General features: G+C 37.9%; 1 protein-coding gene across 1 annotated transcript; it reads right to left on the reverse strand.

Annotated features, from left to right (window-relative positions):
- Positions 1 to 713: 713 nt before the first annotated feature.
- On the reverse strand, positions 714 to 22496 carry KRIT1 (KRIT1 ankyrin repeat containing). Its single transcript, XM_063324817.1, has 18 exons — positions 22379 to 22496; positions 21251 to 21320; positions 20253 to 20371; positions 19690 to 19849; positions 18869 to 18961; positions 17843 to 17972; positions 15570 to 15813; positions 15165 to 15280; positions 14597 to 14740; positions 13400 to 13556; positions 13008 to 13115; positions 10989 to 11145; positions 8547 to 8698; positions 7769 to 7935; positions 5591 to 5678; positions 3690 to 3896; positions 3260 to 3376; positions 714 to 2473 (listed from the first exon to the last, which is right to left on the reverse strand). Exons 3-18 carry the CDS (start codon positions 20352 to 20354, stop codon positions 2405 to 2407), a joined length of 2211 nt encoding a protein of 736 aa, XP_063180887.1. The 5' UTR covers positions 20355 to 20371; positions 21251 to 21320; positions 22379 to 22496; the 3' UTR covers positions 714 to 2404.
- Between the last annotated feature and the right edge of the window lies 1 nt (position 22497).

The following is a 22497-nucleotide window of genomic DNA, read 5'->3' on the forward strand; positions in this document are numbered from 1 at the left end:
AGGTGGGTCCACTCCTCACCCGAAGCGAGGCCTGCACTTAAAGTCCTCAGGTCAGCACGCTAGTCTAGTGATTAATTAGGTCACTTGATAAAATTGTGCCTGTTTTTCACTGTTTTAAATTTTCAGGTGCTATTTTGCCTTACGCTGCCTGGCTGGAGTATTCCTCATAAGAGTTGAGCTGAGCATCTCTTGCTTACAAAGGCGTAATTTTCAGACTTGCCATTCTTGCAGCTTGTTTTCCTTTTTGTTTTTTTGTTTGGTGCAGATAGGAAGGTTGTTACTAGCGTTCTCTCTAGTGTGGGACTTCTCTCTGTTACGAGTTTTCATTTCCCCACTTTTAGGTGAAAGAATTGTACTCACCTTCCTTGTCACAGCAACACAGTGGAAACTCCAATGTACCCAGGTGCCAGAAGGCTGCTAGGACTGCGTAACTGAGCTCTCGCTACTTAACGACTCCACTGACACGCAACATCTGCAAACGTTTGGTTTGCCGTGACTATCAGGTTCCAGTTTTCCTGATGAATTCCTGAGTAGTTTCCGAGATGCACTTCCTTAATTTACAGTCACCACAGGACCCTCCCTATGATCCTCTCTGATGATGTTGCTGATCTTGCAAAGATGAGCCTGTTACAAAATACTGCTGTTTGGAAATAACACCTGCTTGGTAAGACATTTGATGGCACTTTTCACGCTGGCTGCAATAATAAAAAACAGTAAACATGACTTATTGCAAACAATTTATTAGGTAGTAATAAATAAGAATTTAGCAGAAAGAACTATACAGCAATAAGGCATATTAATACTATTGTTAAATATGCAGCTGACACATTTTAACATTTTTCCTCTATTTTTTTTAACAAAGTGCTATGTAGAGAAGTGTATTTCCGATACCAGTGCCAAGTAATAGCAAGGATGCATTATGAAGGACCTGACTGTTGCATTATTTACCTTAAGTAAAATATAACAATCCATGAAAATTTACTGTTGTTTGTGCCAGAGAAGTTTAAATAGAAAAGGATAGCTTGCTAAGAAGATTACAAAATACACAAGTCTCCTGTTTGCTTTTTTTAACTGCTTACTACTTTAATTTCTTAAACTGCACTTACTAGTAGTAAGGTATGAGTGAAGTTACTACACAACAGCAGTTCCTAACATTCATTTTAACTTTTATTTGAAAACTTAGAGGCAGGTGCTAATTTTTTTTTTTTTTTTAACTTTTTTACAAAATATTGCACACTGTTTTAGCATGCAGTTCACATGGAAGAAATAGTCAAGTGCACTTAAAACCCTGAAATACAACCAGAACTTTTAAAGATTTGTTTTATGGATACTACTTTAACATACAAGAATGTGTTTCAGACTGCATAGGGTCCCACCTTACACTTGGGACCCAGCCTGTTGAGACCCAATCCTGACTCTGCAAAGAGCAGGCAGAATGCTTACAAACTCCATCTGGCTTCCTTACATTATAAATCTTCATTCCTGCATCCTGCACTGCTTGTAGCCTCAAGAAACTGAAGTAATGAGTAGGAAAATTAGTTTACCAGAAATAACTTAGTACCTCCTATATGAGTTATCGTTACGGCAAATGTGTTGCACTCCAGGGTAAGATTTATTAAACTTTCTGAAGTCCTCTGAGTAAGATTCATTTGTAAATCTGTATCTCCCCCTCCTCCATATACACATTTTGTATTGCACAGCAAAAGTAAAAATCCATTTTTTTAAAAAAACAAGCATGCTAAACATTTAATATGGCTTCTGAATTATTTAAAGTATTTCCCTTTTGACATCCTCATGCAATATTTTAGAATAAATATGAATACAAAGTATGAGAAAGTTACGAGTAAAAATAAAGCCAGCTATAACGTTTGTCAGAAAACAAATAAAAAACAAGAGTTTATCAAAAGTAGTTGCTCAAAGGTCTAACGAGGCTTTTAAGCATACTTATCAACAGTATCTTAAAAATAAAGTGTGTCTACAAAATACTGTAACATATACAACCTTCTTGATGTTTCACAGAATGACACGAAAGGTAAACAGGTGTACTGAGACTTGCTTAACGGCACTGGTAGTCCCATAGTCCTCTGGGAACAAAAGCCTTACTTGATTCATGCTCGTCCAACTCAGTAAACCATTTACATTTCATTAGCTCTATTCATTAAGCTCAAGCCCTACAATAGCTTATATATGAAACACAAAAGTATTTATAAAAATAATAGATATATTGTATAGGGTTTTTTTAAAAAAATAAACCATGCAGCTTCTGTACAAAGTTAAAAAACTGTACAAATTGACTTTTGTATTGTGTAAAATTCATGTACATGGAAGTCTTCTGTTACGATGAGAAACGAGTGGGTTTTTGCTTAGCCATAAAATGCTGTTTTGTCACTGTTGTTCATTTCCGTCATTCATTTCTTTCACTTGGCATTAACTGGCCATTTAATTTCATCAGAAGTTTTACGACGAGACCCGCCTATATAAAGGTATACAATTAAATTATAGCAGCATTTCAGAATTATGACACAACTAACTTAAGTATATGACAAATACAGGTAGATAAAAACAGTAAGTTAGAAGTTGCATCATTTCAGAAACAAGGAAAATAAAACCTAGATTTTTGCCAGAAAGTGTTTTTCAAAATATTCGATTATGTCCCGTATAACCAGCTTAATACATAAGAATCAAAAGCAACTACTGTCACAGTATGCAAGATACTCAAAGCTGTAATTTTGTCACAATGCATTTTAACATGGCATATTACCACTGATGCAGACTACGGGTAGAACAAGCGTTATCCATTAGACATCCACAAACACTATCAAAAGTTGCTGGTAGCAATCAGAGGAGCTGCTTTATAACACGGCCTTTACAGACCCTCAGTTTTATCCAGCCTCAAACTCCACTAGTTTTGATAGCAAAGTTACCAGCTCTAACTCTGTGATTCTTGCCATATTTGGAATTACCCTTGCAGTTTGAGGGATTGGGCACAAGCAACAAACGGTTTCATTTTAAAAAAAAAGTTTACCCTAATGATTACAGATGCATTTTATGTATTTTGAACCCTAAAGGCTTCACATACTAGGAAAACAAGCAAACATTCCGAAATATTAAAAAGAAAGTTTTAAGATCATTTTTGTGGGGGCTTGGCTTGGGCTTCTTTTATACTGTAAAAGGGTGGTCAATCTCAAGAGAGATGAGGCATCTATCTAGTGTAGAAAAAAAATAAAATTGAACATGGTGGATAAATGACAATGTTTACCTGTTTGGTATGCACAATAAAGCTCATCTTGTTTTCCAGACTGTGGATTTGAAAACACGTATCTCCATCTCCCAGCTGCCACATAAAGCAACCGTATTTTAGGCTGAGGAGTAAAGCCTACAATGAAATGCAGGAAACTGTCACTCAGGAAATATTCTCCATACTTACAAACTGAATTTTCCTTAGTTCACTTAGACAGGACTCTGACTTAAAACAGTATTTTTCACAATCTAATTGTAGCTTATGTAGTCAAGTGGAAAAATACAAGGCTTTCTATTAGTAGTATCTTATAAAGATCTTACCAAAATCTTGGAAATCTTCACAGTCAAGTTTAACCAAACAGTGAGATGTGAAATGACTAGTAGCACAAAGAATTTAAGAGAACAGTATTAAGCTTAACAGTTATCACTGGCAGTTCACTTAAGCTGACCTTTGTTTCCATGTTGAGGAGGTGCAGCCCTTTTACGTTTACTCCTACATACACTTTGATGACTTTATGGCTACTTGAACTTGCTTTGGTGAATATCTGTCCTGTGAAAAAAGCCGCTCCATAAGTAGGAATTTCCCAGCAATTCTGCAAGAACATGCGCTGAAGGTGATGCATCTCTTTACTTACACCTTCACTGGTGCTGAGATTCTAGAAATAAAGAACAATGGCAATCAACAACTCTTCCCAAATAGTTGTGGTTGTTTGAAGAAAGTCCACTATTTAGTGGAATACCCACTAAACAGGTATTCCCAAAGTGCTGTCCCAGCAACCATCTTCTACATCTACCTTAAACCCTAGAGGCACAGAAAGGTTCAGATGCCAAAAGAGACTGAGACAGAAAGCAGGTGCATGTATGAGCCTCAGAAATCTGAGCCACAGACACATAACCTCTGCAGGGCCCCACAATTTTGCCTCTCTCAGAAGAACGTCAGATTTAGCAGGGATAAGCAGCTACACACCCATCTGACACTAAATGCATCACAATCCTTAAAACTGAGCATTCTTCCTCCTTTAAGGGGTCCAATCCAGTGAGGCATGGTAAGATGAGCAAGTACCTCTCCCCAAAAATCATGGATATTTTTCTTTTCTAAGCAAAACAGAGGTGCACATTTCTTGTCTTTAGTGGAGCCTTCATTCAGAACGAGACAGGCCTCTGTTTCTCCTCTTCAGTAGAGTGAAACAGTCACAACAAAGGATCGCTAGAGAGCCGCCGCCTCAAAACAGACTGATGTAAAGTACCCTAACAAACAAAAATCTTGGCTGGGCCACACAGGAGATGAGAAGGCACTGGCACGAGAGAGAACACAAGTCTTGAACAGTCAGGGGGCCATAACTGTGGGTGTGTTGGATGGGACCAACTTCTTTGGATCCACACTCTGCACTACAGCTTATCTGAATTCTACATAGTCGTTTTGAAAACGTAAAATATATTAATATCTTGGAACAAGTGATTGCAAATCCTTTCCCCTTACCTCATACCCCAAAATAATGGCCTAAGAGCTCAAGTTAAGAAAGATATGCTCATTCTTACATATTATCTGATAGAAGAAAGCGTAGAGACTACTATGCTATATTGTAGTCTTAGAAAGACCACCACCATTCCCTACTTCATCTGTATTAGAAAGAACAGGAACGATCTGCTGATTTCTGTCAAAAAAAGGTGTAGGCACCAAGAGAAAGTTTTTGATTGAGTAATCTCATCTCAAAAGAGGGGCAAGACCTGAAAACATCCCCTGGGTGCCTGTGCAGTGTTTCCTGGCAGCTACCGTTAGTGATGCATGTCAGTCAGTATAGTTCTACCTCTGACTTTTTCCAAAATTTTTTATGAAGTTCACAAATTTAATCTCCAGGTCCCTCTGACCCCATTTGGAATCCACAGCCCTCGGTTCGATGTCTTTTATAGAAGCAGCCAAGTCGACATTTAAAATTTTTGCTCAATTAACTGCTCTAGTCAAAGGAGTTTGTGTGCGCGCACACGCACGCAACAGCAGCACTATCAGATTCCTAACATAGAAGTTACACTGGCAAAAAGGACTTTGTGGATCTATGGCTACAAGCAGACGTGAAAATAGAAGTCAGACAGACTTTTTTACATGTATGCCTGAATTAGCGGTATCCCCAATACACAGTGAACATGGAAGATAAATGAACAGATGACAATTATATTTGCTTCTAACACACAGATCAATTGTAAGTACACAAGAAAACCAGCATTCCAACAACCCATCCCAAAAATTCAGAACATACACATTTTTAGCTTTATATACCAGTATTTTTCTTCATTAACTGTCAACCAAAGGGCCAAAAAACATTAAGACAAGATTTTCTATTATTTATCTCACCTTGTATTCATGAAGTATCCTGTTTGTCCAATGAGGGGCTTTACTTTTGAGTTTAGTGATTGGTACTATAGATTTAAGATTTTCTTCACTAAGAGAAAAAAAAAGCAGAATCAGTAAACAAAGTAAGAAGAAAGAACAACGTCTGCCAATTTGTATCTTCAAGTCGCGTATTGAGGTAGACAGTCAGCTCCTACTTTATCTTGTCTCATCAGCTGAGAAGCTTTCCTGAGATGTAAGCTGAGGCTTCCTAAGATACAGAGTGATTCTCAGTTAACGGAGATCCAGCTTTGTGTTACACACTTTGTGTTATGCATCCCGGACGTGGCAGGGAGAGGAAATGCTTGCAGCAGAGCACATGACTCTGACTTGATAACAGACCAGTTTGGTGAATTAGAGTTTGGAAGCCAGTTTGTATACAAATAGCCATTTACACCAGAATATCACATACTCAGAAAAGATGACAGCTTACCCTTCACTGCTGTATTCAGCACCACCAAGGACTTGGCCTAATTAATTTCCATTAAAGTTATACATTATATGACATGGAAGTGAAGCTATTTACATAAAGTGCCTTTAAAAAAAAAACCCAAACACAGAATACAAAAAACACTAAAAGGAAGTCTTTACTAGTTTGCTTTTACGCACAATTAAGTCTCAAAAATCCAGTGATGCCATCTATTTAGTCAGTAACTGCACATATGATGTGCCAAGCAAAAACCCTGCACAGGACAATGCATCCAGATCTTTAAGGTCATACCAACAATAGCCTGGATATAATGATCTGTCTTTTAATAAACATTTCTGTTAAAGACAAGAAAATTCAGAATATACATCTCTTCATCTATCTGAAGAAGAACAGGGCAAGATATTTTCCAACGTCTTCATTTGAATATGGGTGGAAAGCATGCCCAAACGTCCACAAAGCTCTTTATCTGGCCCAAACTAGACTAGTCCTGTATATAGAGTCAAACACTTCCATTGAGCAGGAGCAACTGAGAACCACGCTGCTGGTTTGCCTCAGTGTGGAAAGAAACACGGCCCTGCAGCTGCTGGGATTCAGCAGGGCGTAGTTCTGTATTAAACCCAGCCGTGTTTAACTGCAGACTCCTGCAGGCGAGCAGTCCCACTTAAACCCAGTTCTCTTTATAATCCATCTACCAACTGCATAACTGCAGGACAAGATGGGTTAACAGCTGAACCGACTGAACAGCCCACCGAAAAATCTTCCATTCAGTGGGCTCATTCACCTAGCTTACTCTGTAATGCTGCAGTCTCTACACCTAGCAGAAGAGAAAGGAATGAACAAGCGCAGTCAGTACAGTCAGCCCTTTCAGAGTCAACCCACACTTACATCAGCGTTTAACTGTAGCAGAAAATGCACCCTGATTTACTGATGGCTGAGAATACAACCAAAAAAAGCAAGCCAAGACAGCTCAGTTGATGCTGTGAATGAGAAGAGATGGGAAGTATAGCAGCATTCCAGAATAGCACAGCTGCTGTTACATGAATGAATTGAGAGGGAGATGGTAGGGGGTGGAGGGAAGGTGCACACACCATAGAGAACTGGAATCCTGATGTGCTCAAATACTGCCGTAGAAAGGCACGTGGGAGGAAAAAGCCATACCAAGAACAGCTCAGCTACTGTTGTGCTGGCAAGCAGAGAGAAGGGGAGAGAAAAGCACCATCTGGCAGAGCCCTAGTGGTGCTCCATTTCTGACCAATTTAGTATAGCAGTTCACGTACAAATGAGAGAACAGAAATAATATCTCTGCATTGTCTGTCTTCTTCAAAGAGGGCAGATAGCCAGTCCCTGAAGTTGATCTAACTGCACATAGTAAGAGGTTTCTTCAGCATTGTCCAAAATCTCAGTCCTGTGAAAAATCTTCATCCACATGAATACTCTTACTCATTTCGGTATTACTGAATCTCAGTATAGACTTACAGAACCTCCATCTCTCTGCCTGGGACTGTAATAATTAAGATTAATATATTTTTCAGACTCCATGTCCAGCTTCTATTAGTGCTATGAGGGTTATGCAATTACTCTGAACTTGAGCTCAGCGATGGATAAAAATAATAAATACGTCCTACCTAAAATTTGAGAGTTTACATACTAAGTGCTATCTAAAATTACTTAATCTAAACCCATACTTTTTAGTTTTAAACACACATACTTACTTTAGAAAGCCCTGTTTATGTTTCTTGCTCTCATAATTTCCATAGACTATTTGTAGAAGCAGACTTGCCAATGTGATCAGTTTGGCATCAGGTGATGTATAGAAACCTTTCAGTAGATTATATCTGGCTTCATCAAAAAGGATAAGAATAGCCAACGGATCCTCAATCTGTTGAAAAGATTTAAATAATATGATTTCTTTGTAAAAGAAAATGAGCTTAGAAACCAACTTGGAGACAGAAGACAAAGGTGTGATCCTGACTGAACTGTACATTTTAGTAATGCTTTGTAATAGAAAAAATGACATATTTTCATTGATTTAATTCAACACTTCACTGATCTAACACATTTACAAATTAAACGTGACTAGCATACCACACCTAAACAGAAATTCACAGAAATACAGACATCTGTGGGGTTTTTTTTACCCATGCATCCATTTTGAATAATATGTTTCAATAATCCCATTGAAACTGACCAATTAAATATCTGAAAAATCACAGCACAAGGAAGAGACAGAAAATGGGGCAGGCTGTTTTTAGCTGTACGACAGACAGATAGAGACAGAGGCCCACAGACTTATGAGAAACCAGACAGCTGGGAAGGTGAAAAAGAGAGAAAGGGCAGGAAGGTGAGAGGAGGAACCTGAAGACTCAAACTGTTACAGAAAAGGAGAAAATAAGTTTGGAAATTACTCCAGTCATTAAACACACCGAGTGTTGATGGTCAAAGTGTTCTGACTCTGACCATGAACTCATGCTATCACTTCTCAGTACAGACCTTTTTTTCTATTTCCAGCGGAAGTCTCACATCTCTTCTTAGGAAAAGCTGTGAAGTTTCCCTTTGAGGATCCAAGTTTGTCAGCTCGGTGAATATTTCAGGCCAATCTCGAATATGCTGCAAAGGCTTGTGATATGGCTTCAGTTGGAGGCCTGAAAAATAACAGGATTTTTTTATAAATAAACAGAATAACCCAGAACACACACACATATATATGATTAAATACTGCACCAAAACCAGAGTATCTGAAACTGAGGACTCATTAACAAACATTTTTCCCTATGTTTTCTGAACTACTATATGTAAAAAGTTTTGAAAATATGGATTTATTGACAAAATTCTCACTAACAATTCACTAAATGCACTAGTGAAGTGGTATTTAAAGATTTAATGGAATACCAAGACAGACCTTAAAAACACAATAATAAAACATTACAGACTGTTCTTTCAAGTATTATGGGAGAAAGTCCAATAATCTTAGTTGTGACAGAAAAATACAGATATAGTTTATCTTATAAATGTATTTGCCATTTTTGGAGCTATATAACCCATAATCTTTTCAGAACAGACATTCTTTTTTAATCTGTAAAATGTCTTGATTCTTAACAGGCTACAGTCATTCAATCTTTCATGTCCTTGTGCGTATATGAGAGCTGACAAATGAATACAGAGCTTTCAGCTACAGTCCTACTATGTACTAGAGTCCCTACCTTCAGTTATGCTCATTCACTTACCCTGCATGTCCTTGCGACTATTGCTTGCCTGTTTTCTAGTAGTGAGGAACCAGAAGGTTGCATCTGGCTCATCCTCACTGCTCTGGCTTTTACATTGTGACATTTCACATTGTATGAAAAACCTCAAAGGACACGTCACAGAGCAACATCTTTTCACTGAGAATAATCTGTTCACTCAACTTATCCACCTTACCTTCAACTACAGAAAAGCATTATCCATCCTACAAACAAGAAAACTATGGTCTTTATATTTGTACACAAACTGCAAGAAATACATTTTATAATGAATCTCATCCATTAGTTGTTTGAAGCCGTAAATCAGAAGCTGACTAATTTTCAAACTTAGGCTAAACATCTAGAGAATTACTTGTTTTCAAACAAACAACATTATCAGTGATCTCTTCCCCTCAAATGCAAGGGTAGTATTTCAATGATTTGAGTAAAACATGACATATGTATTTAGAAAAGGCACAAGCAGCAAGACTTCAACACTCAAACACTTCCTTTTCTTGCAGACAAAAACATTTCTGTTTAATTGAGGGCTACAGTAGTCACATGGCACACAGCAAAGTAAAAAGGCAAATGGCCTGACACTGGGAGAAAAAGATTAAAAAAGAATGAAGAAAAGATTTCCTGCAATATTTATAGATTATTAAAAAAAAAGTAACAATGCCACTGTTGTGGATGATTGACAACAGTAAATAAAATTTTGAATGCAAAGCTTCTGTGTTAACGGTACTGTCAACACAGTATCCTACCAGACCTGAATTGTGCTTTGTAAATCCATTATAATGTGTCCCATAGCTATCTTGTGGCAGCAGTATTGTTTACCACGTCTTCTCACAAAACACAATCACAATCATTGACTCTTTTGTGGTTCTATTTATCTTTTGCTACATATCTCAAACTACAATATACTTTTTACTCCCATCAGAAATACCAAAAAATACAGCAAATGTAGTAATGACATTTTGCATCAGAATTCCCTCCCATCAAATATATCTGAAAACTTGTTTATCAAAAATAATTTTGGTGCAAAACACATGAAAACGCATATAATTAAAGGGCCTAATGAAGAAACATAGATCAGCTTTACTTTAATTACTTGTTTTAAATCGATTAAATGTTGGTAAAATGCATCCAATTTCAGATACTCTGGGAAGAAAAATAACACCAAAATCAGGGTAAGTTAGCAGCAAGGACGATGACAGCAAAGGTGCCCTGTAACAGAAAGGCAATTTGGACTAGCCCCATCTTCCTAGGTGAAAAACATTCTAGATGCAATACATTCTAGATGTCACGGGGTCAGAACTATTGGGGGTACCAAAATGGAGAGTCTCTCTGTAGCTCTGAAAGCACAGTTTGGAGAGATCAGACTGCAAAGGCTGAGAGTTGATCTACTGGAGGAAAGCTTAAGCAGAGGAAATAGAAAAATTGGTTTCACTCCCTACGCAAAAGATGTGAAGAATGAGGCCTACAGGGATTACAGAGTCTCTGGCAAGGGCAAAGTGTATTAACAGGCAGTCTAGATACAAATTAATTCCGAAAGGATGGCTTGTAAAAGCTGACTGGAAGAGGTTAGTACAGAATTGTCAGAGAGCACGTTTCCTATTTTCCTGAGAAAATACTATTTTTTTTCTAAAGGCAAGCAGAAACAAAAAAAAACAAAACTATGATAAACTTCAAGTACAACGATCTTATTACTTACTGAGGTTCTCAGAACAGATCCAGATAGTGAAGTACTGCTGAGTTTCTTGAGACAAACGCATCCCCTCCATTATCTGCTGTACGGTAGTATTGTTTCCATGTTTCAACTCAACAGAGCGATATGACCCATCCATACGATAAATTCGTGCCTTTTCATACTACATAAAAATGTAAGCATATTAAACAAAGAACTTGCCAAAATCCTTTCTGTTGGAGCTTCTGAAGAGGAAAGCAATTTTACCATAATTCAGCAACATCCATACTGTTAAGTAAAAGAACACTGCACAACTCCTGCATATTTACTATTTATCAAAAGTCTTGTTTCATGTCCTAGGCAAGTTCTTATACTGTGCTTCTTACCACAATAACTCCAAGAAAGATCTTACTGATATTGTGAGGACTTCAGTTCTGTTGAACTCAAAGGCAAGTAGACATTTAGAAGTTCCCTGAGGGATTTGGCCACAACTGCCTATGCATATCCCAAAACATCCACCTCACTATTACTGGCAGGTTATGAATTATTCCCCTCATTAGTCTATACTAAAAAGACTTATTTTTCAGAGGGAAGTGCCACCCTTTACACAGACCCCAGCACAGTAAGAATAAAATCTCACTAAGATCTTTTAGCACTTCTATAGTATTACTAAAAATAAATAATTTCCCCTTCAGAACTCCCTTAGCTTTCACTGAATTGCATGTGGGCCCAGAGTATGTCTTCTGAAAGACGTACTTATGTGTAAATAAGGTACTTAAAGAATATACACCCAAGTCATAAATCAAATAAACTTCTTGTTTTCATCTAACAGGCTAAATGTTTCAGCTGCTTGAATAAAAAAGTTGCGGGAGTTTGTTATTTCCCTTCTTCAAATCTACTTAGTTGTCAAGAACTGAGACATCAATCCTAAAAACTTCTGGAAAAAAATAATTAATGCCTTGGAAAATGACAACTGACTGAAAATGAGGCTGGAATGGAAAACATCCCGTCTATTTTTGCTGCAGTAGTTACTGTGACTCCTATTGCTGTAATTTATATCTTTTTTTTTATTTTGATATATTAATTCAATAGTAATAAGTGACAAAATAATACCACCTATTACGCTGTGAAATCTACTTAAAATGTGTGCGTTAGTCTTTTAGAGTCATTAGACACACAGATACCATTTGATCAACTGCATAAGATCCCTAAAATAAAGGAGGTCAATTCCTTCATTAATTATTTTGGGAGATTTATTCACATAGAGTGAAATGAAGATAATTTAAAACCTCTTGAAAACTGAGAGGTTTACTGCCACCTACCTACAGAGATACAAGTTGCATCTGAAGTCAAAGAAAAGAAACAAGTGTGTTTATATCATTTGTCTAATTTTAAATCTACTTCAGGATGACAGGAATTGCATCGTAAATTTTGTTTACTATCCTGGCTAGATCTCCACTGACTGCTAAGAAAGCCTACACTGATGTGAAGCCTATTTTGTAGAAGCCTACATTTAGCCAGCTGAATGCTCGTGTTTATCAACATAGGACAATGCGTAAAGCAAGCTAGTGGTTCTGCGATCAAAAGGAGATACAAAATGGGTAGCTGATGTAATGCTAGGAAGAACTTCTTTACTTTGAGGGTGGCAGAGCACTGGAACAGGCTTCCCAGAGAGGTGGTGGAGTCTCCATCTCTGGAGACATTCAAAACCCGCCTGGACGCGTTCCTGTGTGACCTGCTCTAAGGTGACCCTGCTCTGACAGGGGCATTGGACTAGATGATCTCCAGAGGTCCCTTCCAACCCTACGGTTCTATGCTCCTGAAAGTAAATCAAAACATCACATTTAAAGTCTGACATATATTTCTTGAGCAATAAATATAGACAGAAACATTTAAAGAGACAAAATGTCCGCTTGTCGATATTTACACTAAGAATTTCAGTGTACTGCACATTTCCAATAAGAGCTATAAGTGACCTTAGCTCTTCTACAAGATTATGAGTAAATTAAATATAAACTTTAAGCTACTTAGAAAATAACCTCATACAGGTTTATTTACGGCTTCCTTCAGCAGTTTTGCAGTTTCTTCCCACTCATTCTGTTTGTTCTCTTCACAGACATTCAGTGGAGATCTTCCTTGTTGATCCATAATGTGCTACCAACATAAACAGAAACACTGATAATACGTTGTTTTCACTGGAGACAGGTAAACATTTAAGCATTTTTTGAGATAATTAAAATCCTTGATCCTAGGGTTCAAACATTTAATTGATATACAATGGGAAAAGTAGAGGTAATGAAAAATATTTAGCCATTTTTTGGTAATCTCTCAACAGGGTCATTGTGTTTACACATTGTGATCTGGACACAAAATATTTCACATACATAAGCTAGAAACTGTTGCTGAAACTGCTATTTTTATACACAAACAGAACTTACTCTGTCAATTTCTGGATGATTTAGTAGAATCTGTACTATTTCAGCATGCCCACCTCCAGCAGCAAAATGAAGAGGAGAGCTAAGTTGGCCATTCAAAAGATTTGGATTGCATTTCCCTTTCTCCAACAGCATTCGAGTGGCTTCAACTTTTCCATACCTGCAGACAGGTTTAAAGCAGAAGAGACACAACAACTGTAAAATAAAATCTTTTTTCACATAGTCCTAAATATGGAAAAGCGTATTTCCATGCTCAAGAGATTTTAGCTTTGAAATGACATCAAAACAATGGAACATTAATAAGTTTGTAGAAATTAGCGTCAGTTCTGCAATTCTTTGGTAACCATTGGTCTAGTAACCATTTATTGGATTAATTATAGACAAACTGAACCTTGCTTTAAACTAGCTAAGTTTGGGTAGTTGCCATTCAGTCATGGCAAAACAGAGTTCAGCCTTGCCTGTGAGAATCAGAGTAAAGCTTCTGATTCTCATGCAGATGGATCCTGAGGACTCTTATTCCTCACGCTGATGATGAGTAAATCTTATGTATACTGTTTATGCAAACTTTCTGACAAATGCTAAAAAATCAGATTATTTTTTTAATAGCCAAATTTGATTTTCATGTTATTGATATCATCAGACACTACTATAAATACAGAAGACTATCTTTAAAGATAAAACAAACGCATTTTTACAACAACTGAGGAAAGCTCTCAAGCACTTGCAAATGAAATCATCACAGAGTTATAGCCAGACAAGTTGACCTCTGTAGATCACCTAGTCCAGCTTCCCACTCAAAGCTTTACTGTCACCAAAATGTGCTCAGCTCAGCCATTGCTGTGCTGCAAAACTGTTCACGGCCTTTAACCAACAAAGAGTGTAAAAGTTACCATGCTAAACTAGACCCAGTGTCTCCAACAGGAATTAGAACAGATGCTTCAGGACAGATATCAGAGGCAACAGACAAACGCTGGTCTCCTCTGAAACCATTCAGATTGAAATTATCTCAAAACCTGAAGCAATCTTTCGCTCTCCAGAAGGTTAACACTAACATACATTAGAGTCAAAGTGTAAAAAGCCTAGCATTTTTATGATTTCTCATTGTTGAGCCCGTATGATAAATTACATAAATGATTAGCGCTAAAGAATCATAATAGCAAGAATGCATTTGATTGGCAAAACTATATTCGTCTGACTCACCAGCATGCGTAATGGATAGGTGCCCAGTGGTCACTGTCTAACTGATTAACAGAAAACTTTTTATCCAGAAGGTGGCTTAGTAAATCAGAGTCGCCTTCGCAAGCACTGCGGTGAAGAGGGAAATCATCTACCCACTGGTGTTCCCTATGAATTAAAAGGGGAAACAGGAGGAAAATACAGTTCAGAATATTTGAGATCGACCTTTTTAAAATTACTAACATAGCACTAAATGTAGATCTACATGAAGAATAAAAATGACACTCATGCATCTAAAATGTGCCAGTATTCACACAATTAGTATTTTCATCATGCATTAGTCAAGCCACAGCTGTATTCATTATGCTAAGAAACGCTTCCCTAATGTTTATAATTTAAACCTTTCTTGATCTTTCCTTTAATTGTTGCATTTCAGTACTGAGACATTTCAAATTGAATTTTTTTTAAATATGTATTTATACAGTAAAGCCCTGAAGTAATAGGAATCTCATTCTGACCAAGTCTACCAAGTACTACTATAATGTAATAAAACAAAAATATCCATTAATGAAAAAGGAATATAACATAATACTTGTCCTCTGTGACACTGCTCATGCTACGTTGCCACTTTTCTCTTTTAGGAATCTGAATCTTTGAATAGTCTGGGGCTCCAAGGCCAAAGTACGGATTTATTACCACTTTGTCAACCTGTGAAGACATAATTTAAACACAACTGAAAAAATATCTTACTGAGATTTGGCTAAACAATCCCCCATCCAGGCTGGATATTCTCTTTTGTTATGACAGTAACATTTTGTAATTGAAGAGAATGGCATTCAAATGTGAGGATTTGAAAAACCATTTAGCAGGAAGTGTGTGATGAAGAAATCTGATTATATTAGGCATAAAGCACACACTCAGAGCAAATAAATGAATTAACTCTAAAATGGAAATGTATGTATGTTTCACAAATATAAAATGAAAGTATAGTCCTTACCCTATTGGTATACTGAAGGTCAGATCCAAACAAAGGATTATAGATACACATATCTGCTTTCTCCAATGCCAGCATTTTACTCTTTATTTCCAGGGCAGTATAGCCCATGTGTAATGAGTTCTCTGTTTGACCAGGTTCTATAGCATAGGCAGGGTTTATTACATTTGTTTTAATTCTCTCAAGAGGAGATGGTCTGAATAAAGCTGGGATAGAGTGAGACTGGGTGTGCCGTTCGTCCAACCACCTGCAGAAGAGAATGGCCAAATAATTAATTTTCAGGTAGAAAAGGACTATTTTGGTCATATCTGTCCATTATTTTGTTTGACTAAGGGTCACATGTATGATAATTAAAAAAATAATGTTAATTATAATGTGCGCAGCCAATTTTATAGCACTAAATTAATCCCCAAACATGAAATTTTTAACCAAATGTATTTGCTCAAACACATTTCCTGCAGATGCAAACTCTTGAAGACAAGGAAATTATAAACTAAGGAAAGACTAAAACTGGTTATAGCCAGAACTCTTAACCACACTAACATGTCACCGTTTTGTTTACTTTCAGTTTATCAGTATTACTACTCTCAACATACACATTTTGAAACTTAAAGAAGTTTTATTAAGGTTGAGTTTCAGTACCTGTGTTTCATGAGGGAGAGATGGGAAAAGGTAAAAAACCAGAAGGTCCAGTTTCCAAACTGCCAAGTCTCTTTTACATAGGCTACCCACCCGCCTTTTCACAAGGCTGTGCTGAAGATTATTCTCTTCTAAGTGCACTCGTACTGACAGTATAGAAAGGCTTTAGAGCCCTCTTACTCTGAGCTACTGGAGAAAGTCAGCACTGTACACCTGCTGCATTTTTTCCTGCCACATAGGCAATATAACACAGGGCTCAGAACAAGTTATTAATTTCAATTTTTGGATAAATATATTTTCACTGAACTGCTAAGTTATTTTAGTGTTATGTTGAATGGGGCACATTTTAACTAAGGTCTAAAGCCAGGTTTATATTTAGGTTTCTGCGTGTAGTTTCTCACAAGCTTAAGATAAACATGTACTTTGCTGGAATACAATAAATTCCGTTTAATGATTTAGCCTGGACACATACAAGAAAGAGAGGTACATGCTTTGGAAAGCTAGATCCACTGACAGACCACGTGGATCTTGTCTGGCGCAGAACCATGTGCAAAGACGGCAGAATGTGGACTTTTAAGACCCAGATCCAGGCTATCATGTGCTGCAAAAGCAATATTCCCTTCACTTATTCACGGTCCTGCTGGGAAGGAGGAGGACTGTAAAATTGTGGTCATTGTGCATTAGACACCCTCTTGCCTCTCTGAGGCATTTTCAGTCATTTTCTCTGAACAGCTGGCATATAAATTAGTTACGGTGGTTTGAATCTTTGAGAAGTCTTGTTTCAGATTATGTACATAGAGAATAATCAATATAAACTATTTTCTATTATACTTCAAAGGCTTCTGCCACAATTGTAAATCTCATAACACATTTTAAGCAGAGCTTGAATTCTGAAGCCATTCATTAAGCAGCAAATAAATACGACTGGCATGACGGTATACAAGGAAATATTATGACTCTACTAACAAACTGTAAAACAGAACCTTTTTAGGTAATAGCCTATAACTTAAAATTCTTCATGTTAGCCAAGAGTTTCAGCTAGCTTAAGAATGCAAGTAAGTTCATACATAAGCAAGTCTCGTGTTTCTTTGTTAAGGGTACATAAAAAAGACCAAAAAACTGCTTACATATTCAATTTTCAAACTACTATAAATCTGGCTAAACAACTAATCACCTTTCCAAAAGTTAATTCCCTACTGCAAATAAATTTGTGTAGCTGCGGAAGACGCACTCCCTTTCTAAAGGGAGGTTTAATTTAAATGCAAATCTTAATGGTATACAATTAACAGGACATTTTTGCTACACTCTGGCAAATACTCTTAAAGACGCAAATTATGTCACATATAGAAGATTAATCATTTGTATTTTACATGATTTTGCAAAACATTCACTGTGAGCAAGAACTTCCAAAAAGCCACTTGATTTAGATAAGCAAAAGATTTGCAAAAAGAATCTTTTAGAAAGACTTAGAAATCTGTTGTCAAGGTTTAAGTTTCTGATAAACATGAAGCAAATAACATGATATCACAACGATTTCCTTTTTAATCATGCGAACGCTATAAAAACTATGCGCTACATCTAAAAATGATCTCATTTAACTTCTATTTCAATGTATTTTTAATGATGGCATTTCTTACTTATCCAAGGCAATTAACATTCTTGCAGTAAGCGTGGCAAAATGGGTGCTGGATTCACTGCAGACTCTCATGATGTCTTGTAAACAGTAGAACACAGGGCATCCAGGACTGTATGCATATTTTGTATTATCTAAAAAGGAAACATACTCTGAAGACGCATCGATGAGAAGAATCATATTTTCCCTTCTGTATCTTTTGTAGTTACACGCTCCTAACTGAGAGTATAGTGTAACTTTAGACTAATTTAACTTTTTTCCTAATGATAATTGATAGAAATTATATGCAATCCTTATGTAACAATTCACAACTCAACACGGTAGCCTAAAAAACCTTAAAGTGTTCAGTTACTATTCCATCAGTGTGATCAGCTTCATCTGAATAATTAATATTAAATGTATACTGTTGCCAAAAAAAAAGAACAGGACTCAGGACTATAAGAGGTATTTGCTGCTGTTGGTAACTCCACAATGCTATTTATTTCATAGTTTTTATCCTTAAGGCCTATCAGTAAGGCAAAAACGAAGGAGTTTCCCCAAAAGCAGAGAGACATTTACTTCAGGCTTTTTTAAAAAAATACTTTCCTGACAAACAATTTACTTTGCCTTCTAAAGACTTTTTTCACCATTCCTTATTCAAACAAAACTGTTTACAGACTTCAATAAGCACTTTTCTTAGAGTGAAGAACACTGGACTGAATAGGATGTCTTTCTTACACTTGCATTCAGTAAATTCTATACAAGTTAATGCATATGTTTTGAAATATAATCAAGTGAACAAATATAGCTTAAGATAAAAGTGTGCTATCATTATAGAAACAAAGGCAATACATTAAACCCAAGGTTTTTTCCTTAATTTTAAGTAACTTTTTCAAGTTTTAAAGTATTCAGAGAGGTTTCCACCTGAATGCAACTTTTAACGCTTAAATACAGAAAAAGCCATATAGCATATTCATAAAAATTTTTCATTAACCCTCAACTGGACTTCTGCTAAAATGGGTGCACATTCATAAATTATACTCAATGTTACCTTTCACAACAGTTGGAACAATGTAAAGTGATGCTTCCTGGCCTGCTTTCTCTCCGTCAAGAGGAAACTTCTTCATTAACACTACGCGCTTTCCTAGCACAGTATTAAAAAAAAACAAAATAATTAATTAACCAACAAAACAAACAAAAAACCCAACCAATCTAGAGTTGGCTATCTGAAAGCTTACCAGACTCAATCTTCCTAATTTCTAGGAAGAAAATTATGATTATTATGAGCTATAATCTAAAGCAAGCTAAGACAATCCAAATACATATGAAAAAATAAAGAACATAAAGACGTATACACCCATTAACATGAAAAATGACATGACTGTACCCCTTTTTTCATAGCAACTTTTCTATATTCCTGATTTTTTGTAGCATTCACCCCCAAATAAGTTAAACAAGATTCTTTTTGAAATGGGAAAGCACAGCTGCACGCTGTATTCCATGTTAGGATGAATGCTTTCTTCATGCAATGGTACGACAGTATTTTCCATGTTATCCTCCCTTCTGCCTTTACAGAATTCAGCATTTTGTTTGCATTTCTGACCTCTGCTGCGTATTTCAGCAGTGGCCACACTAAGCTGTGCATATTAATGCTTGGGCCCTCTGAGAGAGTCAATTTAAAACTCTCTAAACAGGTAAAGGGAAACAAAGGTAAATTAAAGATCTTAGCTGTATACTTCTTTGATGAACCTCAAAACATATCTTCCTTTTTAAAACTAATTTCATGCTTTTGCACAACCGTTCCATGTCCATTTAATTTTTAAAATATTTTTATAGAGCTATCAACAATAAATCAGATTAAAATCTTTTTACCTTTAATACCCTGATTGGCTGGTGAAATTGGTTTGGTGGCTTCTAATACATAATCCAAGATGCTCTGGGTTATCTCAGTGCCTCCCTGCAATTTAGTTTCCAGCAAAACTTTCTTTCTTTTTTTCTTTTGGCCTTCAATGGGAACTTCAAGCAACAAAATCTTTGAAACAATAATGAAACCAAAGGAGTTTAAGCACAACTGAAACAAGCACAGAACTTTTTTTTTTTGATATTTATTGTACCACTGGTAAAAGCAGTAACAAAATTCATGAAGTGTTGAATGTGGAGGAGCAGGATGGTGAAGTCAGAATGACCTCTATAACAGTAGGGTTAAAGAGAAAAAGACAAGGCTGCACCCTTGTACTGAGCAGCTCGCAGGGCAAAAGACCCTGAAATTAAATGAACCACAAACATTTATAAAACCATGAAGTGTTCAAATACCATAAGGATGGAGCACTGCATAGACATTATTTAAGCAATCTTATTGTCAGATATTCTCTTATATTATTATATATTTACAATAACTTTTAAAAAAATGAATAAAAAAATTTAAATCGCTTTACCTCATATGATTTAGCTCGATATTCCCGAGAATTCAGGCTAGCAGTATTTTTTGGACGAATCACAGCAACATACGCATCTCCAATGTTTTCTGGGTTTCCCATCTCTCCTTATTTTATCACTGGAAACAATGAATAAACAGGAAGTAAAGGTTCAGTTGAAAAAAAAAAAAGAAAAAAATAATCCAACAGCATGCTAAAGTTCAGGATGTGGTAATTGTTCTGCTTCCTTTTCATGAAAGGGAAAAATCCTACACACATAGATTTAATACAAATAACCTTTTTCCGTAACCCACTTTTAAAATCAAAATAATGTAATTTTTTTCCACTTTGTAAGTATCTTCACCATTTTGCAAACCAAACAAAAGGCCAGAGAATTTTAGGACTCTAAAAAAATATATGAAATTGAAAAAGCAAACCATTCTAAAGTGACAAGCACCGTAATTTATAAAATGTGCTATGACAAAGTACTGCATTTCTATCAGTTCCACAGGGATTTCAAGAAAATACCTGATTTTCCTTTCCCCCACCCCTGGCAGTAGAACAGTCTTGCCTACAGCCCAAGTAACAAAGCTGATAAAAATAAACTATAATATGGATTCACTTAATTAGTTTTACTTCAGTGGGGCTGCAAACTGGTGCACAACTCACTCGAACACAGAGCGTCTGAAAGGAATATGTCTTCAGTTTTTGCAAAAAGCAGGCAGAGGTTTTTAGATTTAACATAAAACTTTGCTTACCCTTCTGTTTAACACAAAGTGACAATTCCTATAATCACAACATTTTATGAAAATGATAGGGAAAACTTCCTGAGGCTAAATCACTTCACGTGTTAGATTTGAGAAAGAAGGTCATGTCTGGCCATCAGCACCTTCTAGCTGATCATTTTCCTCATCTGCAAATGAACCCCCCTTTCATTCCGTATCATCAGTAAGCATATGCTTTTTGCAGATTAATCCCTCCACAAAGATTTTTAACATTACTGTTTCTAGCTTCTTCACCTCTTCTGGGAGAAACAGGTCTTCAGCTTCTCATACCTTTAGTCCATTGTTTTTGCTGAGATCACACTACCTGAAAACATATTAGAAAAACCCAACATAAATAACAGCATGCACATTTTCCCCTTCAGTTAAGATAAATGCATTAGTTAAGATGATTTAATGGTGGTACTTGGAAAGTAACATGCGAATAGAAACATCTGTTGATTTGCACTACAGTAGTACTGAGAAGCATTAAATAAACAACGTGGTGACTTGTGAGAGCTCATACGCTGGGATGTTCTGAAAGGAAGAAAAAACCATCACTTAGGAGCAGCTGGGAAAGGCATGCTCCCTGGGTTTCCTTACAGGTACCGGGATACACTGGAATTGGGTCACAGGCCGGTGTGGAGGGCCCTGCACAGGCAGGGCTGGGCCATCCGGGCAGCAGGTGATGGCGCAGGTGAATAAGCAGTGGGAGAACTCCCTCTGCCAGTGCTCTGCCCTGAATCCAGGGTGAGGTGAGGATGTCTGGGAAACAGCCAGCCCCGAGAGCTGCGATATAACTCCAGAACAGAAAAACCAGAGGATGGAGAAGGGCGGGGTTGCAAGATTGTGACAATGAAGACGACCAGCTTCAGAAGGCACCACCAGCCAACTGATCCTGGCCAAACCCAGGGTCCAACTACACGTCCCCGTCCCAATGCGTGCAGGTCTACAGAACGGGCCTCGGTCGGGCTTCTCCCAGCGCCGCCGGCCCCACCCTCCCCCTCTTCCTCCTCATCCCGGGACGCCCTGGGACACACGGCCACGCCACCCCGGCGAGGGAGGCCGCCGCGCCCGCCCCGCCGAACGCAGGCCCCGCACAGCGAGTCGCACAGCCTCGGCCTCCCCCACAGCGCTACCCCGCCTCATCACGGCGAGGAGGGAGCCCGTGGCCGACAGAGGAGCAAGACTGGCGGGAAGCTGCCCCGTGCCGCCAGCGCCTCCCGCTGCGGCGGCAGCCAGTCCGCCGCTCCGCGCCTCACGGCCGGGAAGCGCCCCTCGAACTTTCCCGGCCGCGCCCAGGAGCCAGACGGGCCCCCACAGCGCGGCTCACGCCGCAGCCCCGCGAAACAGGAACGGCTCCCGCGTCCTCGGGAGCACCCTTACCTTCCTCGGTGGTGGTGGTGCCGGCCGTCGCCTCCCCCGCCGCATCCTCCCGGTGCCCAGGCCCCGCGCCCGAGACGCGTCCCGTCCACGTCCCGCTCCGCCCCGTCCCCGCCCCGCTC

This window comes from Chroicocephalus ridibundus, chromosome 2 (assembly GCF_963924245.1).
Source record: "Chroicocephalus ridibundus chromosome 2, bChrRid1.1, whole genome shotgun sequence".
NCBI classification, from domain to species: Eukaryota; Metazoa; Chordata; class Aves; order Charadriiformes; family Laridae; genus Chroicocephalus; species Chroicocephalus ridibundus.